Here is a 25,526-nt window from a genome sequence, read left to right on the forward strand (position 1 = left end):
GGGCCATTACGCTGGCCATCCATTGATTTGAAACATGGCGGATATAATACCAAGCACCCTCACTACGTTCGGGTCTGTGAGGGTGCTCGACCAGGCATAGATATACACCTGCTGATCACCTGATTAGTTTTTCGGCGAAAGGTATGCACATTTAGTTGTTAATTTGCATAATTTACATTCGGAACGCTTCTACAAATATGGTTGGCAATCTGAAGAAATCTGCCTTAGTGCCTTGGCCTTGTGGAGCTGTATCTGGGGTTTCGTAAGAACCCTAAGTGCTATGATGATGGAACTTGGTAGGAGGTAGCATGACCAGAGCCTCAGAGGATCTCGACCTGATTCGATTTTCAGTGCAAAATATGGTAACTTAAGGGCTGGGGTATGAGCGTTTGGACAGTATTTATTGTGGGACATTAGAGCACATCAGACATATCGAATTGCATTCTGAATCTGAAGAATGTCATTCTGATATCAAATAATTTTGATTTTTGAAATTTGCAATTTAATACACATTTTATGGCAAATCATTAAAAATTGATATTTTTGATATTTAACAGTACTTGAAGTAAACTTTATAAATCTGATGATTTATACTTAAAGTGTATGTAGGTGGGATGAAAAGCCGACGATTAATTGAAAATTTTGACCTTTCGTATTGAAGATATGGATTTTTTTTCCCAAAACACCAAAAAAAATTAGGTCTTTTTGGGGAAAAAATCCATATCTTTGATATGAAAGGTCAAAATTTTCAATTGACCGTCGGCTTTTCCTCCCTGCTACATACACTTTAAGAATATGTCATTAGATTTATATAATTTCTTCGAGGACTGTTATCAAAAAATGTGAAAAATATCAAATTTTTATAATTTGTCATAAAATTTGTATTATATTGTGATTTTCAAAAATGAAAATTATTTGATATCAGAAAGACATGCTTCAGTATTCAGAATGCAATTCGATAGGTCTGAGGTGCTCTCATGTCTCACAAAAAGTACTGTCGAAATGCAATAAACGCTCATTTTAGATCCCTTAAAAGTACCTTTAGAATTTGCATAAAATGCAAAAACCTATTTTCTCGGAGACTAGGGGTCGCACATTCTTCAAACTTGGTGGGTGGGTGCATCTTCACCCCCAGACCTGTAGAACAAGTTTGTATTGGTTAGTGGGTCAAGGCCACCCGAGGTAATCCAGGGGTCATCTGAGGTCAGTGTTGGAATGAATGCTTGTATAAAATGTAGTCATTTCTGAGGGAGGACAGAACCACCAAAAAGCTAAATTAACAGGTCTGTGAAAAACTTGTGCGAGTATATGTCTTTCGTTTAAACAGCTGTTGAATCAACAATGCTTTTTTAAGGACAGTGAGGTGCAATGCAATTCCTTTTCAGTATTTCATTGGATGCCATTTTAAGTGTACGGTAGGATGTATGTAGGTTTAAAAGTGGCTGAGGTTGCTTATTATCACAAAAAGCTATGAAATGCTGTACCCTGACAAAAGTACAATAAATATACTAGTCTAGACATGATGCAAATACATTAAGGTACTCCATAAAGTCAGATTAATTTTATTAAAGTTCAATTGATTAGGTTCTTGTTTCCACCTTATAGTTATACATGAATAGTGTCAAAAACACTGAAAAATTGATGAGTTCTATGATTGTGATTTTTCAATAACACGAGGGTTTCTTGAACTACGGTACGGTACATACTGGCAAAACGTCAGCATGGTTTATGAGCATAAATTTGTGAGTGATGACAATAAATTTGTGACCATTTTGTTTTTAAAATGTAATCCTTTATACCAATGACCATGTCATGGAGGAGGATTAGATCATATTGGTACATATTATAAAATCTGTATCCGATTGGTAGACAAGTCATTTCGGTTCAGAAGATGCAAAGAGAGGCACTAATGGAGGTGGTGGGGGGAGGATTCCTGAATAAGTTTGAGTACCGGTACATTTTTAGTACCCTATAAAAACTCGTCTCGTCTGGTTTGAAACTTCGGTAACTCTATGTTCTCTGGGCATTTTACCTTTAATTACCCGTAGTCCTGTCCGTATTTAATTTTTTTTTTTTAAAGTTACAATGTACGTCTGGTCAATTGCTTACCCTAATTTACCCACTCCTAAAGTGTATAGTCCTGTCTTTAATACTGATAACTGTTAATTTATACCTGTTGTTCAAAATGTATCAAGCCAAAGTCTATGTAGATAAAGTTTAGTTGTTGTTGTGGCTATTAGTATTACTAATCTCAAGAGTATGATGTCATTGTTTACCCTACAAATTTTATTTTAATGCAGTGAAATTTTCATGTGGTATTGTTGCTTCTTTCCATATAGGCAAGGGATACAGGGGTCAGGACCCTCCTAAATTTTTAGGTGGGGGTATAATAACCACCCTAAAATCATAACAAGAAAAAATAAATGCTTCGGCTACCAGTGCCTCTTTCACTTGTGTTGAGTCTGTAGTAGGGATGGTTGTTGCTACATGTGTCTACAGATGACGTGACATATGGGACATCATACCAGTAAAATTGGCAGTAACAATGTTATTCTTTGCCTGCCAGGTGTGCATGCACTTATTGTTTTGTTGATGTTTATGTAATGTCATAATTTCCACCCCAGGACCAGTCGCAGGTATTGTCCTGATATAATGCATCTGATACAGGTATTGTTCCAATAATTAATCTGTTTGGTTTATGATATGGGTCCATTGAACTGGGCTTTGTTGTCATGTATTTTGGGCACATTTTAAAAGGGGGTACTACACCCCTGCCCAAATTTGTGCCTATTTTTGCATTTTTCTCAAAAATTATAGCGTATTGGGGACAAGTAAGATATGTATATTATAGGGGCAAGGACTACAACTACTGCACTGGAAATTTTATTTCAGCACAGACAACAGTTGTGGAGTTACAGTCAAAAATGAGGGTAAACCAATATTTGAACAATAAATCAATAACTACTTACTTTGAGTTGCTGAATTTTCAGTACAGTAGTTGTAGTCCTTGCCCCTATAATATACATGGCCATGCGTTTTAAGTTGGGCCGGTAATGCGTTACATGTTTTCGCGAGATGAAAATTGCATGTTTTTTCGTTTAGATATGAATATCTTTCACATACTATACCCAACATATATAAAAGTATACATTTTCTGGCTGCAAATGAACAAAAAAATCAAAAATGCACTTTAAAATGACACAGGGTGTAACACTAAGGAGTTATGAAACTGAAAATACCAAATATTTTAGGGAAAAAATGTAAAATTTGACAAATTAAAAAAAAGAAGTTAGCTTCACCCCACATATTTAAAAGTTCCATATTTGAATTCCTCTCAGTCAGAGCTTTAAATACATATATAACATCATAGGGTTCAATAAAATTAAAATGATTTTGCGCCAGCCTCTTTCAAGGCATATTTTCCCATTGACTTCAATGTGTAACCCGAACGGAAAATAAAATATGCAAAATTGCTTCTCAAAGCAAATTAAATTACCTGGAATATGATTGTATGGTCTTATAGTATGCAGTTTAAAGTGAATTATAAAATGTGAAAAAAGAAATGGACCTCTTGCATCATATGACCCCTGGGGGTCACTTTTATTAAATTTGCTCCTCCTGATCCTCCTCCTCCTGATCCTCCTCCACCCCGCACATTATGCTAATTAGATGCAAATTATTCAAATGTTAATAACTTTTTACAACTGTTTTAAGGTTTACTGTATTGGTCTCATCACAAGCTTTAATTTGACACCAAATTTAACTACATAGGCTGCATATTAACTGAGAAAATTAAAAAGATGAACCCTAAAATGTCGCGCGCATGTAACATCTCCACCTATTTACTGGCCCAACTCAAAACGCATGGCCACATATCTTACTTGTTACTAATGTGCTATAATTTTTGAGAAAAATGCAAAAATAGGCACAAAATTGGCCAGGGGTGTAGTACCCCCTTAAATTGAACAGCTCACATAGTGTCAGTACCACAGTAGTGACATCTTGGGGTATGCGGTGTTGGGGAGGGGGTAAAAATAAGTGAGTGGATCAACTTTTGTAATTACACATGGTCATGTTTTTTGAGGTGGGACCCAATTGTGTCACATCTTGCAATTTGTCAAAAATGAACTCCTTTTTTGTATTTCTGATTATATTTCAAAAACTTTTCACCCAAACTAGTAAAAGTATACATTTTTAGAAAGCATATATTGTCATGATTGCAAATCTGTAATGTTTGAGTGGATATACAGGGTGTACCAAAAATATACAGGGTGATTCCATTGAAAAATACCGAAAAAATTTAATTTCTTTACCACTTCAATATTTCTACATAGTATATTAAATTGGAAAATGAACTTGATATTTGCAATGTACACAGTTAGTCCTTTCATTAAATATATAGTTTGCACTATATTTGTTAAGCCCATTGTGTTATACAGGGTGTGAAAAAAGTAATTTATGTAAAATTTCACTAAGTGCCATTAAATTTGGAAAATATATTCAATATAGTTTAAAGAATTGCTATAATATCAAATTTAAATAGCCAATTCCTATATAGGGTGTTCCAAAAATCAATATACAGTGAATAATTAGTAACAAAGGTACATGTACATGTAGGCATATACATGCACAAATAGCCTACATCAATAAACTTTTAACAATAACCAGAGATCAATATGTCATCAGATTAAATCCTTTGACTGTAATAATCTCTTTTGAGAAGATTTATTTTATATTTCAAATATAAAACAATATTGAAATGTATTTCATATGCATGCAAAATTTAAAGCCCATTCTATTGCATGACCCACATTCCACTGCATTAATTAAAAGCTTATTAAATCAGTAATTACTAAGTTTATTCAGATTAACTAGGCAATTATAGTTATAGAAAGTTAAAAATAAGATTAACATTATGCAAATGCATTTTCACTTCTACTAGGCAACAAAGTGCATAAATTTTATTAATGAACATCAACTTCCCATTGGAATTACACAGAGCTCCTCCGCTTCGGCTCCTCCACTTCCGGCACCACCTGACTAATTAACTTAATTAAGCTGTTGTAATTAATTAATACATTTGTTTAATTATATTTGTTATTAATTCATTAGATTAATAATTTATCTTCAAAATAAGACCAAAACCATTTGTTCATGATGAATTTTAGCAAAAATATAGGAATAAGAAGACAAAATGATTTAGCAAAATGTGACAGCACCACCTTTTTTAGGGTCCCAGTTTAAAAAACATGACCACATGTAGTGTTGGTCAATCAAGATCGGTACGGTAGATGAGAAATCAGACCACTTTGAGATGAATCTGGATCTGAGAAAATTTTATCAGCTGCCGATCTACTCTTTGATGTACAATGTATGAATCCTTGACCTCTGGAATTTTGTTAGTTGTTGACATTAAATGTTTTGTTTTTTGCCAAGGCGCTCAAGAATCTTAAGGGGTAGAATGGGGTGGGAGATGAAGGGACAACAACATTTTTCCCACATATTTTGATGATGCGTGACCGAGATTTTACTACCGTGGCATGAGAAGGTGCTCATTGCCCAAATATGTGAGAGTTGACTTGACATCCCTGTGTACATTGCAATTTCTTTCTGCATCTGTTGGTCTGGATCAAGTTCAAAGTACACTAGTATGTAATTAGTACGCCCCTGCAAGTCAAATAATTAATAAATAAGCATCACTGATCAGGATATTATTGTTCAGAACTGTATGTATATAATAATAGCTTTGTTTTAAAGTTAATTTTGGAAAACTGGAGTAAATTTTTGGTTTTGGAATGTTCACTGGTTGAGATGTCTGTAGGATGGAAGATCTTATGATGGATATATCACTGGATTCATAAACGTGTGAATGCGATCAATCAATGTCATTATGGAATATACATACAAATAATGTGAAAGAGTAATTAGTTAATTTCTTCTGCCGAATCCAAAGTCTATTTATTATTCCATACTGAGATCTAATGTGTAATAATAACTGGTGTTGATTCAGTGATATCGGATGATGATAACCGTTCTGATAACTTTGTTTTCACTCCAGCGTAAGTACTGTATTCAGGAAGTGTGCAAATATACATGAATACTTATAGTGTAGCAATACAGCCATACTTTTAAAATGATGGGCAATATTTAGCTCTATGTTGTTAAGTTATGAATTTTTAATACATGTACCCTCAGCAGTCAACATATGCACAGGTACAACCCACATGTGGGGATTTCCCTTATCACTGCTTATGTACTGTAGGTAGGTCTATTCCCTGCTGCATATTAAAGATGCTGCGATGACATGAGAATGCAAATGATTCAAGTTTTGGGTGTATTTCAAAACTGGTCTACAGAATGAAGAATAATTACTTGAAATGTTTATGAAACTTGTGTATAAAAATGTGTATAAATTTCCGTATCCAGGATGGCTGACATGGTCCTACATTGTACACACAACAAGTCACAATATTGTGATTTTTGAGCGAATATGCCAATGTACTACTCCTGTATATGTTTGATGAAAAAATCAAATCAAATTCAAAGGAAACTTGCTTGTTCTAGTGAAAAAACACTTTTTTAGTGACATTTTTGAATTTTTAGGATCCAAATAGTCCAGCCTAGTAAAATTAGGAATTCAAGTCAGAACAAAGCAATCGGGGGTCTCAAAACTGATTGCAATACTTGTATTTAGGTAAATATGCTGTTATCAATACAAAAAATGGGATGAATTTTCTAAAAAGAAATCAACATATTTTTATGCGGAAAATGTTGTGGTCTCTATTCTTGAAAATGCTTCTGGGGGGGGGGGCTTCACCCCTTCCCTGCCCTGCCCCTAATCAGGCTGCTGACCTTGCACCCTGCTGGGGGCCAACCCTCAGACCCTGGCTTAGTCCCAACTTCAATTATTTTGAAGACCTAGTGGCATCTCTGAAATATAGAAAATAATAAGTACCGTATTCGTTCCATTAACCGCCCAGGGCGCTTAACAAAGTCATTTTTGGTGGGCGCTTATTTTTTACATTGTTTAGGCCTACAATACGTAAAAAAGGGGCAAAATATTCATCCATCATCATCAGTGTACATGTACACCAGGCACAAAAAGAAACTTGTCAGTTATATTCTTCCTTGCTGTTCAATAACTTGATAATTTTGGATTATTCTGAAATATACATTTTGTTAATTGGACTTTTGCTTTCTCATTTGGCACCCTGTTTGTGAAAAATGAACAAGAATTGACCGCCTCCAAAGCCTCAAACCCCAAAATCAAAAGTTGCATTTTCAACGATTTTCAGTGGGAACGCATCGTTGTATTGCACACAAGCACTACGGGCCAATCAATAAAGCACACAATGTAACAGGCACAATTGAACCTTTTAAACTTTTCATTTTGGGGTTTGAGAGTTTGGAGGCGCATATCTTGGTCAATTCTTGCTCAATGTTCACGAACAGGGTGTCAAATGAGAAAGAAAAGTCCAATTAACAAAATGTATATATCAGAATAATCCAAAATTATCAAGTTATTGAACAGCAAGGATGAATATAACTGACGAGTTTCTTTTTGTGCCTGGTGTATGTTTCCAACCATGTTTCAGATAAATTTGCTTGTACCCGGTAGTTCGATCATAAACTAATATCACAATTTGCTTGTTGTAAAGTAACTGGGTGGGCGCTTATAGGAGCATGGGCGGTTAATGGAATGAATACGGTAAATGATAACAGATAACTACATCCAGTCTGCTATGTATAAAATAATATATTGTAAAATCGTATCTTCTTTCATAATCATATTGTTTAAATCTTGATAATTTTGTATTACTAGAGATCGGTACATTTCCAATCATACAAACATAAAATGAACAACCATTTGCTGTAAATCGGCAGATCATGATGAGCACATCTGGGTAGTATTAACAGCTGCATGCAATTTTGTTAATGCATTGGCATAATAAAATGCTATCCGTCGTGTACATTATGTTTAGCCATGCAAATGTAGGTTCTCTGAGTACTTTTAAATACAAGTCAAAAGTGTGTACATTCAATTTTAAAATAATGTTTTTAAAATGTATATTCTCTCTGAATACATTGCAATATATTGATATTTCCATCTTTATTGTAAAACAACAAATATTTCATATTTAGTAAAAAGCGAACATTTTATATTATTATGAATGTCAATATCATAAATGATGTTTAGTTCTGATGGATTCCAACTATGTATCAACTGAACTTGAAAATGTGTCCATGAACACCTTTTACATATGTGCATGAAGGGTGGTACCACAGCACAAAAAATTTTGCTAATATGGTTCCCATATTTGGTATCAACAAATCCCAATTTCATGTATTGTGCGTAATAGGTGAGACATGCACAGGTATAGAAATACCAAGGTCACTGATAACAATGAACTTGCTATCGCAAACAATAGTAGAATCCAGTGCCAACGCTAGGAGACTAGGATCTCAAACATGCAAATCTATCACAACGCAGGTCTTTAACCTCAATATATATGTTTGTACACTTGAATGATCACTAAATGTCTTGGGGACAAAAACTCATATTCAACAAGTTGAGGTCAAATTTTGAGCAATGGTTTGTAAAGGGGGTTGTTGGACTTTGTACTTGGCATTGGAAATAGGACCATTTTGTTTCATAGTACAGGCCAATATTACAGTTACTTATTTCGGTTCTTGTCAACACCAAAAGAAATGCAATGGATGGTTCTATTTTTGGACTGTATGTGTGCAGATTCGGTGTATATTTTTGAAGTGTTTTGGAATTGGACAGCTTCATTTTGGTGTGAATAACAAGTAATGCTAGTATTGATTTTATTAATTGATGTAATTCGTGCCAGTTCAATTCAAGGTCATCAGATTGTTTTTATGTGTATATAATTGGCAGTTATTTTAAAAAGCGTGAAAAGGAAACTTAACGCTTTATGATCCCAACTCGGAATCCAGTTCTGTGGAGTAATTGCAGGTCAGGGACTCTGGTCCCAGGCAATTTAGTACTGATACATGTGTACCGTAACTAAACACAATCTAATATTTGTATGACGTACGTATACATGCACTCCTGGATTGTGAGGCAGTGGAGTTGTTTCAGAAATTGAGTCGTATGATCACTTATGGAACAGAAATTAAGTTTGGCACTTAATTACTTACATACATACAAGTATTTGTTCCAAGTAAGAGGGCATTTTGCAGTTAGGTGATGTAGTGTTGACAGTACCATATTGTATTAGTTGCACATATCAAATTTTAGCTAGAAAATGTCTTGATTGGCATAATAAGGCAAGAATGTAAATAGGTACATAATGTATTTCATAAAGACGAAACTCACTATGGTCTGGGTGTACATGTACATGTATAAAGTTACATTTGGGCAACTTGTACGGAAGATTTGACCATTAAATCTTGAGACCAAATGTGCAAAAACTGTCAAATTATAGTGGATTTGGGTTTGAAATGGTGTTTATTTATGGTGTTTCAAATCCACGCACAGGCAGGTATATGTATAGTATGTCCATACATTTGAAACATTTAGTATACCAGAGTGTGCCAACATTATTTTCGTTGATACAACATTTTTCCTCAATGTGAAATGCATTGTATATACACATCACACTCATGTTGGCAACATTGTTTATTAGCTAGTGTTGCCATGTTGTAGTTCTGGGATTCCCCAGATAGGTGGGTGGTGCGATGATGGCCGTCTTGCAACCAGGAAATGGAATTGGTTACAATACAACACAACTAAAATAAGGAAGCAACTTAGACTATGTATTTTAAAAGGACTAAAAAATCAGTGTTATGCATTAATTGCATATCTTTTGTAATCTACTCAGTATTTTTTTTACTCCTATTTTGACTAACTTTTTTGTTTGAATGTTTTTTTCACACATTAAAAGTATCAGTGGTTTCAATGTGAACTTGTTCAAAGAATAGTTATATTTCATATTTATGAAAAAACTTAAAATATGAAACCTGTACTGTGTAGCCTAACGCTAGTTTCTATGTAGAAAAAATCTGAAATTTGTATTATGGTTTCATTTTGATGGTAATTACTAATTACTACATGTATTTCAAAAGGCCATTATTTTTGTGAACACAATTAGAAAATGTGCGTTACCAGGAAACCTGACATGGAAAAATAGCAGATAAAATTTCCAACAAAATTCAGATTACATAAATTTCTCAAGTTCAATTGGTTTTTTTTTAAATTTTCTCTGAAGCAAATAAATGTTGGAACAAGCAAATAAACTGGCTATTCAAGCAGAATCCCACAGTTCCTGAAAATTAAAACACATTAAAAAATACATGAGGAAATAAAAAAGTGTGCAGTATGATAAAAAGGAAGTTGTTGGGGAAATCCCAGAACCACAATATTCAGCGTCATTCTACAGAATCGTACTGTGTGTACAAATGTGTTCCGTAATGTACAATGTACAGGGTTTGATTTCTAATAATTGGAAACATGTGCCGGTATTTGTAAAATGTTGAAGTACATGTAGAAGCCTTGAAGCAGCTTTATTGGTAGGTCCCATATTTATGTGGATATTTTTTTTGCATTGTAGATTGCCAAAAACCAATCTGTAGATACATGTATGATGTATATGCTTTTCGTCAGTTGCAGACTGGCGGTAATTATTGACCACATAATTTTGTCTGTTTTTCAACTTAATGGCACAATCACATGGATATGGATTGCCAGTGATTACTATAAGTTTTTTGACAATAAATGGGATCTGTGTATTGTGAAAACAGTACAGAGGTACATGTATGCCTTTGATTTACATACGTACATAGCAAACAACAGCAAGTTATCAGTACAAGTTATTAGCCCTACTACATAGGACTTAATAGTATGGGGATACTGATCAATAAAAAACAAAACACAGTAAAATAATATGAGGCTGGTAGTGACGGCAGGCTCAGAAATTTGGCGAGAATCCATTCTCACAGAGATTCTACTCTAATTTGCATAAATTTAAAGAGATTCTCACAGTTTTTTTGAGCCTATGTGTATACACTTAAATAAATAAATGAGAAGCTAAAGATTCTTGTCAAATGCTGTTACCAGAATCCAAGTGGATTCTTGCAAGGTGAAAGAAAATTTTACCCCAGGATGCTGCTCAAGGACAGTGACGTCCCCTTCATTGAATATTAAAAAAATGCAAATTTATTAATTACATGTGAGCATGCAAGCAAAATATAAGTTTAAATGAATTCTACCTAATTATCACCCCTTCCGTAATTAATGCCTGCAGATCTTTTCTAGCTTGCATTTTGTTTTTAAAGTGGCCCTTTATTGAATTTCAGCATATATAATGCACAGAAATTTATTTTTGAAACAAGCACCCAAAATGACTTACATGTATTAAGTGCCCAGGGTGCAAATTAGGTAAAATGCTGTAGTAGAACAACAGGATCTTGAAGATCACAGTGCCATCTCTAAGTTGTTGTACTGTACTAACATTGGCAAAGTGATGCTAAATAACAGCCGCACACACTGAACATCTAGTATGTCCAGCACCTCATGGGAGATGAAGGGATGCTGCAGCCAAACAAAGTTGTTTTGCTAGCCCAATATTGCAACAGTTGGAGAAAGCTTGTAGTCGCCTGCTCAGCAGCCAACTGATGATGATGCGTATATATTTATTTTCATATTGTAGTCTTTGTTTCTTCAAAAATGTTGCTACTTTTTCTTTTTTTTCTCCTTGCAGATTGATTACATCTGTACTACGCGTGAATAGGATATAACTAACGTGCAATTTTGTAGAAAATTATATTTAGCATCAACTTTTAAAAATGGACAACAAACAGAAACTTATGGTAAGTAATATTTCTTGTTCTTCTTATTCATCTTAACTGTCTTGAGATAATTAATTATCCATTTGCTCTGGTACTCATAATGCTTAAATGAAGCATGTGATCTGCCACCACAAAATTAGCGTAAAGTCGCAAGTTTGTAGTTTTGAGACGTCCTTGTTGCTGGGTCGGTGTTCTTTGTTTCACATGCAGTGGTTCAAGCCAATACTATAAAGATTCATCTAATGTCGCTATTGGCTAATTTCTTAATAACTGGAATTTTAGGCACAAACCAACAGTGCCTTGCCGTAAAATCCCACCAGCAAATAAGGGCACTGACGCTTAATTCTTGTTGGGATTTTCAGAAACTCTCTTTGTACCTGAAATTTATCTAAGGCAAAGGAGCCCATATGCGCCATTAGGCGAATCTTTACGGTAGTATATATCTGTATGTCCTTTGTGAATGGGGGCATAATGGGCCATTCACAAAGGACATGCTACTGGCTTATACATACATGTACATGTGCACGGCAAACAAAGTAAAGAACACCAACTCAGCAGCCAGGATGTCTTAAAACGACCTACTTGCGACTCATATCTCGGAAGCAGGTCACATGTTTTGACATCCCAATTGCCTGCAAAAAGAACTTTATCAAGAATTCATGTCCTATAAAGGCACGTAGTTAATGATGTTGGTGGTAATCACCAGTGATGTACTTCTCTTTATGAATGACTTTTCTTTGTATCATTGAAATTTCTCAGAAAGCGGAGCAAATGAAAAGTTGGATAGACGTGCTGAAGTCGGAAAAGGACCGCAAGCACCATGAAGAGACAATGATGAAGTGCATCTTCTCACCGTTCTTGTTTGGCAAAAATTATGTGAACCACGAGAAATGGATCAAGTGGGGTGTCGAGATGAAGCTCTTTAAAGACTCAAGGTGAGATTCATAGAGGGAGTCAAAGAACCTCAACCCCAAGCAAAATTTAAAGCCTGAGATGTGTTTCGTCCAGATGTTATGGACGAAGAAGTGATAGCCTCATTCCCAGTGATGGTAACCACTGGATTGTATAGGCCATTTTGAAATCATGTTTTTTCTTCTAATATCAAAACCGCTTACAAGTTACAAATTGTGCAGTTTCAATCAGAATTTAGGAATCAAATTATTTTTGTTCTGGCCTCAAATGTGAGACCTGTACAAAACACAATTAAGTAGAAAATATCTAAGCACCCACCTTTCATTTCTTGGAAATAATTGTGAAGTTTATATTTGGAATCCCAGGTATAAACAGAAACCAGTGACGTCACAATATGTATCTTCTTTCACAAAGGTGAAGTGAAAGTGAAAATAACCCCTCAGGCTATTCCAGTTGAAATCCATACCTATGGAAGATATAACCTTAATTTTCCACACGGGGAGAAAATTTCGTTCAAATTGGGTTACCCAAATGGATGATTCCATTTGAAATTCACACTCCCTGTGTAGGAGATATGGATCCACAGGGGGTGTAGATTTCAACTGGAATAGCCCAAATTTGAGTATAGTAAGAGGGTCATTCAAAAAGTTCTACCTGTTGGGTCATAACTTTTGTTTTGTTAAAGGTAGCTACTTGAAAATGTGCATACATATAGTTCGTAATGTCACCTACAGGTGGTGAAAAAGTCATGACAAGACCATTTTCAGATTTGTGTTGGTGACCTGAAAACCACAGTAAGATATGGTTCTCCGGAAACGGTCAAAATATGTACAATATTTACAAAAGCGTCTCAAGTACAGTGTGTTAAAGATCCCATAATTATTCCACTTGGTCATGTTATACAGTAAAAACTGTATAAAACACAAGAATAATCATAAAATTATATGTACTGGTTAAAAGGTTGCCACAAACTGAAAATGATAGACATTTAATATGCACAAAACTAATAGAACAAATAGCCAGTGTACACGGTTGTTTGATGTGATCATTTATTAGTTTTTTAAACAAAACATCATGTACAACCCAATTTTTAGGCTTAAACAGCTTACAGTGGTCAATAATAATGTATAGAGATGCTTTTGAGTCCTTTTCAACTTTAATTTCCCCTTATTTACGACATTATTCACTTTCACAGCATTTTTAAAGCTTTTTCGGATATAAAATGTCTCTATTTATGACAAGATTGGTGGCGCTATTTAGATACTGGAAATTACTCTTTTTTATCTAAAAGCGCAGCTAGAAAAGTCACGCTGTACGAATGGACACTATGCTGATTATCATTACCTGAAATGTTACAAGATATCCCTCCAAAAAGTGGAATTGGGGGTAATTTCTGTCCATCAAAATTTTACTTTTTCAGTCACAGGTGATGTTTTGGACTGTAAGGTGTATATTCATTCAAAATTTATAATGTTACTAATATGATTTTTTTGCATAAAGAGGGAATTTCGTACATTGGCTGCACGCATGTTTTGAAGTGCAATATCCAAAGATGCGTCACCGTTTCGGGTGTACCATATCTTACGGTGTTTTTCAGGTCACCTACAAAAATCTGGAAATGGTCTTGACATGAATTTTTCACCACCTGTAGGGGACATTACAAGCTATATGTATGCAACTTTTCAAGTAGCTACCTTTAACAGAACAAAAGTTATGACCCAACAGGTAGAACTTTTTGAATGACCCTCGTATATTCCTGTACATGAGCTGTCCATTTTGATATTTTTATAAATAGTCCTGGCCCTAGCTAGAACCCGGCCTACACCGGATAGGGCAGAGATTTTGACACTTGATTTGGGTTATTGGACCTTTGAGGTTAACGAATCACAGAGGTGCTTTTTTAAAGCGGCCATGAATTCGAGAAATCCAAGATGGCGCTTGTGCCATTTTGAAAATTTTAAATTTTAGTTTTCACTCAATATTCATGTGTAATACATCATTCTATAGGTTTTTGAATACAAGGAATCAATTTCTGACATTATTTTTATGATTGAAGGTCAGTATAACATGTTTACATTCAAAATGGCTGCCAAATGGTTGCCAAAAGATGGGGTTTTCATTCAAATGTATTTAGAATTCAATATTTTAACTTATTTGATGTTAAAAATAACCATGGGTTGCTGATATTATGGTCAGTTGTCTATGTCATTTCTATCATCTCCTGGATATGTTTAAAAATCAAAATGGCTGCCAAAATGGCCGCCAAAATCGTCTTTTTTCATTAAAATGTGTTCCAGGAGTATTATGAAGTACCAGATTTACAATAAAATGGTGCCAAACATTGTGTTCTTTTGTATTCAAAGTATCTCTCTGGTAAAGGGGTAAAAATATGACATCAGCATCAATTAATATGATCTCATGGGCATGTAAACATTCAAAATGGCCGCCAAAATGGCTGCAAAAACATGATTTTTTCATTAAAATGATATTTAAAACAGCATTTTAATAGATGTTGTGTTAAATATTTTCATTGAACGCTGATATAATGTTAAAGGAGTATTTCTATCCAAATTTCTTCCTGCTCATGTGTTTTTACATTCATGAAAGAAACCTAAACCCAAATTTTCATGCAAATCGGACATTCAGTTGGCGTAATTATGGGCTATAACATATATTTCAATGGTCCATAGGATTGTGTGTGATACTTTCGTTGTCGACAGAATGAAATTCAAAATCGAACATTTCGCCCGTTTCTCTAGATATAAATTATAAATTTATAAGATAAATTTGCAAGATTCCTTTTGCACATGATCATTATGCACCTAGTAAGGGAGACCGGGACAGGTTGGCCCCCTTTTCCCCCACTTATCTGGAGAGCTCAGTTTGTGGGTTAGGAGGCTCTCATGATCAATTTGATACTTGAGAGCTGTTTACTCTAGGTAAATGCTAACAAATTTATATGGCTCTGTGACTTATACAAAAGTTATAGTAGTTGTAGGAGAGAGCGAAAAGAAAATTAACCAGGCGGGGCAGGTTGGCCCACCAAACGGGGGGCAGGTTGGCCTCTATGCACAACCGTGTGTTATTGCCATATTTCTTTCCAATAAAACATTCTAAAGTTACAACTGCGGTAAGATATCACCTATCATAGTTCCAAGATAATCAAAAATAAAATTCATTTTATGCCATCATGGGTCATTCTTGAGGAAATAGCTAAAATCAAGGAAATAACGTTAACCAATCATCTTATAAAACCCATAACGAAAAACTGAAAGGCTGTGGATAACAATTGTAATTGACTTTTTTGTTCATTATTAACTATTCTGAGTGATGAATTACTTTTTATGTACAAATTCCCAATTATAAAGAAATATGATATTGAAATATTGCTATTTCCAGTCAAAAAGTGCTCAAATAGGACAACAATATAGATTTTTTTGTACTATACTCCGCCTTTGAACAATTTTATCCATGGAACTGACTAGTGTTGGTGTGTAAATTGTATTTTGCTTCATTTGACACAAAATGGGTGAAAATGGAGAAAGTATGCATAACTCTTGCCCATAAACACAATGGGGGCAACCTGCCCCAGCACAAGTGGGCCAACCTGCCCCATAGTCTATTTTTTGTTTTCCATCAAATTCATAAAACAGAAACAGGATGGAAAGCTTTCAACTATATGGCATTTTAAGCAAGACCCATACCTTCCAGCAACTTACAATTTACATAATGTATTATGTGCAACAATAGTGCTTTCTTTCCTTTCTTTTTTTTCTCCAAAATGACCATGCAAGTAGTTTTTAAATTGATAATATTATGTCTCAACAACATGTAATTTATCTGATTTTTGAAGGAAATGGTGCCACATGAGTGCTTTCTTCGAGATCCAAAAATATCTTTGTGGCAGAAGGGTAACGTAAAATATGTCATTCAAAATTATCCCATGGGTAAGTTCAAAGAAATAAAAGTGACTCCCAAAATGGCCACCAAAATATTATTTTTCATCAAAATCTGTTACAGCGACACTAGGTATCTGGTTTTCAAGGGATGGTGCCATAAAAGGAGAGTATTTTCCCACATAATCATTATAGTATAGCAGTAATAGGAAAACAGCATGGACTTATGGGTAATTGGGCATGTTTAAAATTCAACTTGGCCACCAAAATAATATTTTGATGTTGGTGTAACAGTCATATTCTTTTAAATGACTGTTACACCAACTTTCAAGATACCAGTTTTTACAGGAGATGTCATTTTTTCAGCTTCATGGCATATGGTTAACATTCTGTCGTAAAATGATTCTGCCGGCATGCTCATACCAACGGGACCCCTTATATACTAGGTGCATAATGATCATGTGCAAGAGGAATCTTGCAAATATATTCCCTTTCCAGAGAAACCGGCCAACCTGTTCGATTTTGAATTTTATTCTGTCGCCAACGAAAGTATAACACACAATCCTATGGACCATTGAAATATACGGTATGTTATAGTCCATAATTCGCCAACGGAATGTCCGATTTGCATGAAATTTAGGATTTAAGATTCTTTTATGAATGTAAAAACACATGAGCAGGAAGAAATTGGGATAGAAATATCCCTTTAACATTATATCAGCGTTCCATGGAAATATTTAACACAACATCTATTAAAATGCTGTTTTAAATACCATTTTAATGAAAAAATCATGTTTTGCAGCCATTTTGGCGGCCATTTTGAATGTTTACATGCCCATATGAGATAACATTAATTGATGCCGATGTCATATTGTTACCCCTTTACCAGAGGGATACTTTGAATACAAAAGAACACAATGTTTGGCACCATTTCATTGTAAATCTGGTACTTTATAATACTCCTGTAACACATTTTAAAAAAAAAGACTATTTTGGCGGCCATTTTGGCAGCCATTTTGATTTTTAAACATATCTAGGAGATGATAGAAATGACATAGACAACTGACCATAATATCAGCATCCCATGGTTATTTTTAACATCAAATAAGTTAAAATATTGAATTCTAAATACATTTTAATGAAAACCCCATCTTTTGGCAACCATTCGGCGGCCATTTTGAATATAAACATGTTATACTGACCTTTAATCATAAAAATAATGTCAGAAATTGATTCCTTGTATGCAAAAACCTATAGAATGATGTATTACACATGAATATTGAGTGAAAACTAAAATTTAAAATTTTCAAAACACGCATGGCTGCCATCTTGAACTCTCGACCAAGCAGCCGCCAAGTAAAAGCACCTCCGTGATTCTTTAACCTCAAAGGTCCAATAACCCAAATCAAGTGTCAAAATCTCTGCCCTATCCGGTGTAGGCCGGGTTCTAGCTAGGGCCTGGACTAAAAATAGTCAGGTTGTTTAATCAAAATTTATTTTATGACCAAAATTTCCTTCCTTGTTCACATATTGTCAGCAGTATGTTACAAACATTGACTAGTCTAGAGGCAAGTCTCGAGTATAAAGTGTTATTGTACCAATAAAGTTCCAAACAATATTCCATAAAGTCTTGAAAGTAGTCCAACTACATCAGTCCATGTGATTGAGGTTCAACATATTGCATTCCCCCTAAAATTTTGTGAAGTTTTCCAAGTATGACTCTGTAAAGATCAAAATAGGGAATACTGACAAAAGTTACTGATTGTTTCATCAGGTAGTATCATAGTCAGTATTACATATTTGGTGCCAAAGAGCAGTTGGGTTAGCTGAGACTGTAAGTTGTATGTGTAGGAATGTATGTTCACCATCAAGCCTATAGGCTGTGGAAAAGTATTATAGTGTGGATGGGCTGGGATTGAGTTTTGAAAATACCAGGCATGCTACAAATCACACATGCGGGCTGTCAGGTGTGCTGTTATTGCACTCAGTGAGAAGCTTAGGAATTGAGGTGTGCTATAAATCGCACTCGGACAGGCGATTTAAAGGTGTGCGACCGCACTCGCGCTTCTTAAAGCTCAATCCCTAGAGAGGCTTGCGTGCCGCTCGGAAAAGTAGGGTTGGTCGGTCGTATTTTTTTTTTAATTTAGTGATTTATTTTGTGTGGTAAACAACTAACAATGCAAGCTATCTGAAACTACATGTAGAACATCAGAATAGTGAAAGGAAATTACATGACAGGTAGCAAAATTTTGTTGTATCTCAGGTATGGTCCCTTGGGAAACCCTAACAAAACAATTGCATTTCCACAGTTGTACAATTTACTCAGTCAATTATGTAATAATTGAACTACTAAATTTACCTGCTTGAAGTTATATTTATTATATCCGCCTGCACAAAGAATTGACTTGTTTTTTCGGCAAAGGTTAATGGTTGATTTCTTGGAAAACTCAAGGAACTATGTCTGGTTGTGGAGGTCTCTTAGCGATAGTTCTATAAAAATGTTATAATGTTATTTTGACCATAAATTCTACTGAAACAGGTAGACTGCCATAAATTAATTTGACCAGTTGGGTGTTTAAACTACATGTAGTGCAAAAGTGTAAATTAAAGTAATTTTATAGAGAAGTTTGAATGTTTCTTGAGCCAATATGTATTATTGTACCTGTACCTGAGTGACCATTCTCCTTAAAACCAGAACCACCTATCTACAATTACATGTTATTCATTTTGGCAACAAATAGACTTTTAATTCTGCCCTCCATAATATTCTGTTATTAAATATGTGATACATTTGGTTTTTTTTTCAGTCATCCTAAAGAGATTTTAGACCGGCTGGAAGGAGGATATTTTGATATCTTGGATCTTGTAGATGCAGCTTGTAGACTTGTTTGTAAAAAGTTGAAAGTGAAGGAGGTAAGTAGGAATCAACTGAAAACTAGATTTTGTGTGACAGAAATTTGACAAATTAATGCATGTGATGAGATGTTGATGCATCTCATGTGGAGTGAGGCTGCTGGTACATTGGGCAAGCATCAATGTAGTGTCAGTGTGTCACTTCCGAAGCAACATGTGTGTGCAGTGTCACATCTGGTACACATTTATTTACCTAATCAATACTAGAGCTTAATTGAAATGACATTGTCCGATATTGATTTTCTGATATCGGCCAATACCCGATCCAATCCAGTATTTAAAAATATAAAAAATTAAATGAATACATTTGTCTGCGAATTTGAAGAATTCCTCAACTTAGATTGATGTGCTAGGATCATTCATGGTTGATTTTTTAAAATAGAATTGGAAAAATATCACAAAAAAATAATAATTTTGTTTTCAAAATGGGCCAAGTTGTAACTTGTGTTCATTTCATAATCTGTTAAAGATAAGAAATAAATCTTCTATATATTATGAAGTGAACACAAATAATATCTTACCCATTTTGGATAAAAATTGTAATCAACCATGAATAATCCTAGTAAATGCCTCTATGTCCAGGGATACTCCAAACTCGCATTAAAAATCATAAAAATGGAAGGGGGGGAGAGGATATCCGATCCAATAATGCTTGGTTCTAAGAGTGTTGTGATATTCTTCATCATCAAATAACAATTTAACTCGCATCAGAATCAATTCTAGCAGATTGAAATCAGATTAAAACAATACTTACTGTTTATTCAATACTTAAGTTTCCAAAGATACATGGGATTTGCATGAAATTATGTCAAACTAAATTTAATCAAATTTCTTCATCTTGTTAAAACAAGGAAATCAGTTCGAATATCCTAGAATAGGTGAACTCTACATGTTACTGCACATGTGCAGATATCATATTTTAATACTTTTAAGTATTTAAAAAATATACTTTAAAAAAAGTCTATAATTATCACACAAATGTGGCGTAAATATGAAAAATAAATGTGAATGTTTTGTTTTAATTTTAATTATTTCATTTAATTTTCAGATAAAAACCCATGAATTGCAATCAGTTTTAGTTCTGTCAGAAAAGACAAACAAGGTAAGAATTCTGCCTCACAAAGCTGCTCAAATGGATGGGCTGTTTCATTTGAAATCCAGACACCCCCTGTGGAAGACATGACCTTAATCTCTTGTGACAGGGAGTGTGATTTTCAAACACGGTTAACTGATGGGTGACTCCATTTGAAATCTACACCCCTTGTGTGGGAGATTAAGGTCATGTTTTCAGGGGTGTATGGATTTCAAACAGAATAGCCCATTGAAGCAGTTCTCAAGACCCACACTGAGTAGACTATATATTAGGGTGATTCACAAAAAATGAAATTGGTATTTTTCAACGGGACACCCGCTCATTTTGTTCATTTTGATAATAAAATCATACCTGCAAAATATGAAAAAATTCAAAAAGTTTAGGGGTGCTACCGGTCAATGAACTTTTGTACACAAAGTCAATGGGATTTATGAGCCATTTTCTTTACAACACAAAAAAGCCATGTTAATTTTCCAAAAAAAAAAAAAAAATATTTGATCATAGTGTGAGTAATGTCCTTAAAATAAATGCTAAAGAAAATTGTAAAATGTTAACCCGCTTTCCAGAAAATTGCATTTTGTGAAAACTGTTACATTTGGGGCAAGGCAGTTGCTGGAACAGCCAAAATATTATGGTACTTGGCTAATATAAAGTTGTCACAAGTACCTTGCACAAGGTGTAGTTTTGAACTGGCCACTATCCAATGTTGTGACCCCAATTTATATACATTTCTTTTCAACCATGGTGAATCTAATCCTTCCTGTGGTCATTCAATTCAAACAATACAAATCTTCATCAGGTATGGCCATAATGACCACCCCTGATACAGATGTATGGATTTTGATAGTTACTATTACATAAGATTTCAAAACCTGGTATCACCATTGGGGTGAACTAATATGTGAAGAATTTTAATCTTTTTTTTTTATCAACAGTTCAGTTCAATAAGGTATAAATTTGGGGTGCCTGGTGGGATTCCAGGGGATATCCCAGGGTATTCTTTTCTTGAGCTACACTCCCTCTGTCACTTTTGAAACATTTTTTATTATTACAGTCAACTATGAACTTTAATTTGGTAAAACCCATGTTTTCACAAAGTTAGGTATATCATTGAACATTTACTTCAGTTTTGCAAGCCTGGTAGACTTTTTAGGCCCTGAAATAAGCGTTTGAAATTTTTGACAAAAATCCCATTGACTTTGTGTACAAAAGTTCATTGACCGGTAGCACCCCTAAACTTTTTTGAATTTTTTTCATATTTTGCAGGTGTAATTTTATTACCAAAATGAACAAAATGAGGGGGTGTCCCGTTGAAAAATACCAATTTCATTTTTTGTGAATCACCCTACTATATATGTAGCCAGCTCAATGTTGGGAGCAAACAGGTCAAGGCCACCCCTTGGGGTCACATTGCATTTGCTTGGTTAACTCAGAATTTTTACATTAATATAAGCGGCAATTTGAAATCAAACAGAATGAGTTTTTGTACCCAACATACTGTAAACTTTTGCCTAATGGTGCTATGGGCTCCCTTGACGTAAGTGGAATTTTAGGCACAACCTAAAAGTGCCCTCCCGTAAAATTCCCACCAGCAAATAAGGGTACGGAACTTTAATTCTTGTTGAGATTTCAGAGGAGGGTGTTCTCTATTTGCACATGAAGTTTACCCATGTGTGCCATTAGGCGAACGTTTATGGTATGAAAGGTCATTATGATTGTACAAACATGTTGGAGGTTAGAACTGTGTTCTAACTGATGAGTTTGTGGGAAATCCTAGTAATGTAACAGTGTGAACCGGTAGTTATACCATGTTATTGTTTTCTTTTCCTTTACAGTGTTCATCATATAAAGATGATGTTTGTTTGTTTGTTTGTTTGTTAGTTTGTGGGAAATCCTAGTAATGTAACAGTGTGAACCGGTAGTTATACCATGTTATTGTTTTCTTTTCCTTTACAGTGTTCATCATATAAAGATGCCTTAAAACTTGCAGAATTTAATGATTTCTATAGCAAACTCAAGTAAGTATAATATAATAATGTGAAGGATATGTTCCTTTGCTTTTCATTGTTCATTAACATATTTGAATTTTTCGAAACTGTAACTATCAGTAGCAGTACATTGTAGCAGGGATGGGGTTGGACATGTTGAAACCCCCTCCAAATCTTGGGCTTTTTCCCCTACTTCCCCTATCAAAATAAAAGATCAAGACAATTTCTACTCTTTGGGAAAAATTGGCAAATTTTCAGAATTCTGTCTCCCCCTGAAATTCACTCTTTAGATAGAACTGTCAAATTTTCAGAATTTTTTCTCCCTGCTGAAATTCACCCCCTCCCCCATTGTACCCTCTAGAAATCCCATCAAATTCTGCTGCCGCCTCTAGTGACTAGTGGAGCTGCATTCATCAAATAACACAATATAATTAATCTAATACACAGTAAAGCAATGCAGGAAGTCACTTCCAAAAGGAGTGACTCACACAGGGAAATCCCCTGTTCATAGTTGTAGCACCACCACTTTTGATGCTGAATGTTATTCAAAGCCTGCTTGCATGAAATGTTGATAAAACCATGCAGCAAAGAGAACCTGATTTACATACCTGCTTGCACAATACAGGGAATTACCCAAACAGAGACTCTTATCTAGGAAAATGCTCTGTTTATAGTTGTAGCGCCACCACTTTTTGTATGTTGATAAAACCATGCAGTAAAGAGAACCTAGTTTACACGCAGTAAATTGCATTGCACAATACAGGGAATTACCCAAACAGAGACTCTTATCTAGGAAATGCCCTGTTTATAGTTGTAGCGCCATCACTTTTTGTGTGTTGATAAAACCATGCAGCAAAGTGAACCTGCATGCATGACGTGAATGGCATTGTGCAAGACAGGGAAATCCCCCGCACAGTGACACATGCATGACAGGGTCATATTGTGTTCATGGTTGTAGTGCCACCACTTTTCTTGTAATGCTGATATCGTGCAACAAAGTGAACCTGCGTACCTGAGGTGAATGGCATTGCGCAAGACAGGGAAATCCCCACACAGTGACACATGCATGACATGGTAATATTGTGTTTATGGTTGTAGCGCCACCACTTTTCCTGTAATGCTGATATCGTGCAAAGTGAACCTGCTTACATGCAGTAAATGGCATTGCACAATACAGAGAAATCCCCGCACAGTGACACATGCATGACAGGGTAATATTGTGTTCATGGTTGTAGCACCACCACTTTTTTTGTGATGCTGAAAAAATGCAGCAAAGTTGTAGTGAACCTACTCGCATTAAATAGCATTGCACAATAAAGGGAATTGCGCTACTAGTGATTTGCACAGGGAAATCACTTGTTTGTGGTTGTAGCATGATTCTTGTTTTCATGTATAGAATGAATAGCTTTATTAATCTACTATTGTATAGCTGTATTAATTAACCATTTGGCCTTTGCCAAAAAAAAACTTAAATTGTTGATGCACACATCGTCTCTGTGCATATTCAACTGATGGAGGTTGGTCTACAAATAACATCTTTAAATTCACCCCTTTGCTTGTTGAGTTTAGTTTCAGTTTTTATGCATATTTTAGAATAATTATTGATATATTCTTGCTCTGAAAGCATGGTACAGTTGTAGTTCATGTCTCTATCACTTTATCCCTCACCTCACGGGTGTTGACTGGAAAAATGTTCATGGCCATATTTGGAATCAGCGTGAAAAATGCATTATGATGAGTTCAAACAAGCCTAGTATTGGCTCAGAAGTTCTTGAGATATGGCCAGCAAAAAGAGCATCAAGATATATGCAACTATACAAAATCCTAACATGCATGTGTACACATTCATTTGTTTGCAGGAAACAACTTGAGGCAACCTCCAATGAGAAATCGGAGAGAATTGGTTTTGTTTTATTATTTGCAATCAAACAATGTGAGTATAGTATATATTTATAATCAAGAATACTGAAAAATGTGAGTGAACTTATTTATTTGACTTGCTTGAAAAAAAGTATGGCAAATGAAGTTGTGAAAATAACCTGCAAGCATATCGTTACAAGTTTAGCAGACTGTCTCAACCAATATATTGACATTTTTTTTGCAGATTCTGATTATGTGGTGGGTGTGGTGGTTAACAATCGCGACATTCATCGTGAGATGGAAAACTTAGGTCCGGATGATGTGGTAGGTACTCAGATTGTAGAAGTAATCTGATAAATACAAAATACAAATGTCTGAATAAGACTCATAAGAGATACCATAAGCCCCATAACCAATGGGCATTTTCAGCAGCTGGTCAGAAATTAGTTGAATGCCCCATGTGCAGTTCTATAACAAAAACACCACAACCAATGACATGCTGGTGACAACACATTTGATGAGCGTGTGACATAATGTGGTTGTTCACACTAATCATGTACCGTTAAAAGCGGTGTCCACTGCATGGTTGAATACGCATTCAAATCGACAGAGACTGACTGGTTGAATTTGATTTGATCTGTGTGCATCGAAGAAACAAGGGTACACCCAAGCAGTGTCCGAAATAAGGAAAATATAGAGGTTGTCCTGAGGACAACTAAAGCATAAATTCTGTTTGTCCTCAAAACATTTTGGTTGTCCCCAAAATGTGTCATATTTTTGGAGGTACATGTAAAATATAGTGGTTGTCCAGGGGATAAGTAAATTTGGTTGTCCTCAGTGATTTTTGGACAAGAGGATAAGTGCTTATTTCGAACACTGCACCCAAGTCTAATTCCCAGGAATAGCACTCCGCATAGTGCTGCCCATATAAAACTGAGCTACAGTATCTTGTTTCTTGTTAAAAATGTGACATGATCAAGGGGAATGAGTCACATGTTGGCAGTTTTCAATTAGAAGTGTTTTACATCATTTTTCATTACGAATGCTACA

General features: G+C 35.1%; 1 protein-coding gene across 1 annotated transcript in view; it reads left to right on the forward strand.

Annotated features, from left to right (window-relative positions):
- The window catches only part of LOC140169951 (uncharacterized), an 89,058-nt gene that overhangs the window by 4,287 nt on the left and 59,245 nt on the right, over positions 1 to 25,526 (forward strand). Inside the window, exons 2-8 of the mRNA XM_072193260.1 lie at positions 11,727 to 11,835; positions 12,574 to 12,749; positions 19,430 to 19,535; positions 20,584 to 20,637; positions 22,585 to 22,646; positions 24,476 to 24,549; positions 24,721 to 24,800. Of these exons, the coding sequence (XP_072049361.1) occupies positions 11,812 to 11,835; positions 12,574 to 12,749; positions 19,430 to 19,535; positions 20,584 to 20,637; positions 22,585 to 22,646; positions 24,476 to 24,549; positions 24,721 to 24,800 (576 nt within the window). The 5' untranslated portion in view covers positions 11,727 to 11,811. The remainder of the gene's footprint in view (positions 1 to 11,726; positions 11,836 to 12,573; positions 12,750 to 19,429; positions 19,536 to 20,583; positions 20,638 to 22,584; positions 22,647 to 24,475; positions 24,550 to 24,720; positions 24,801 to 25,526) is intronic.

This window comes from Amphiura filiformis, chromosome 14 (assembly GCF_039555335.1).
Source record: "Amphiura filiformis chromosome 14, Afil_fr2py, whole genome shotgun sequence".
NCBI classification, from domain to species: Eukaryota; Metazoa; Echinodermata; class Ophiuroidea; order Amphilepidida; family Amphiuridae; genus Amphiura; species Amphiura filiformis.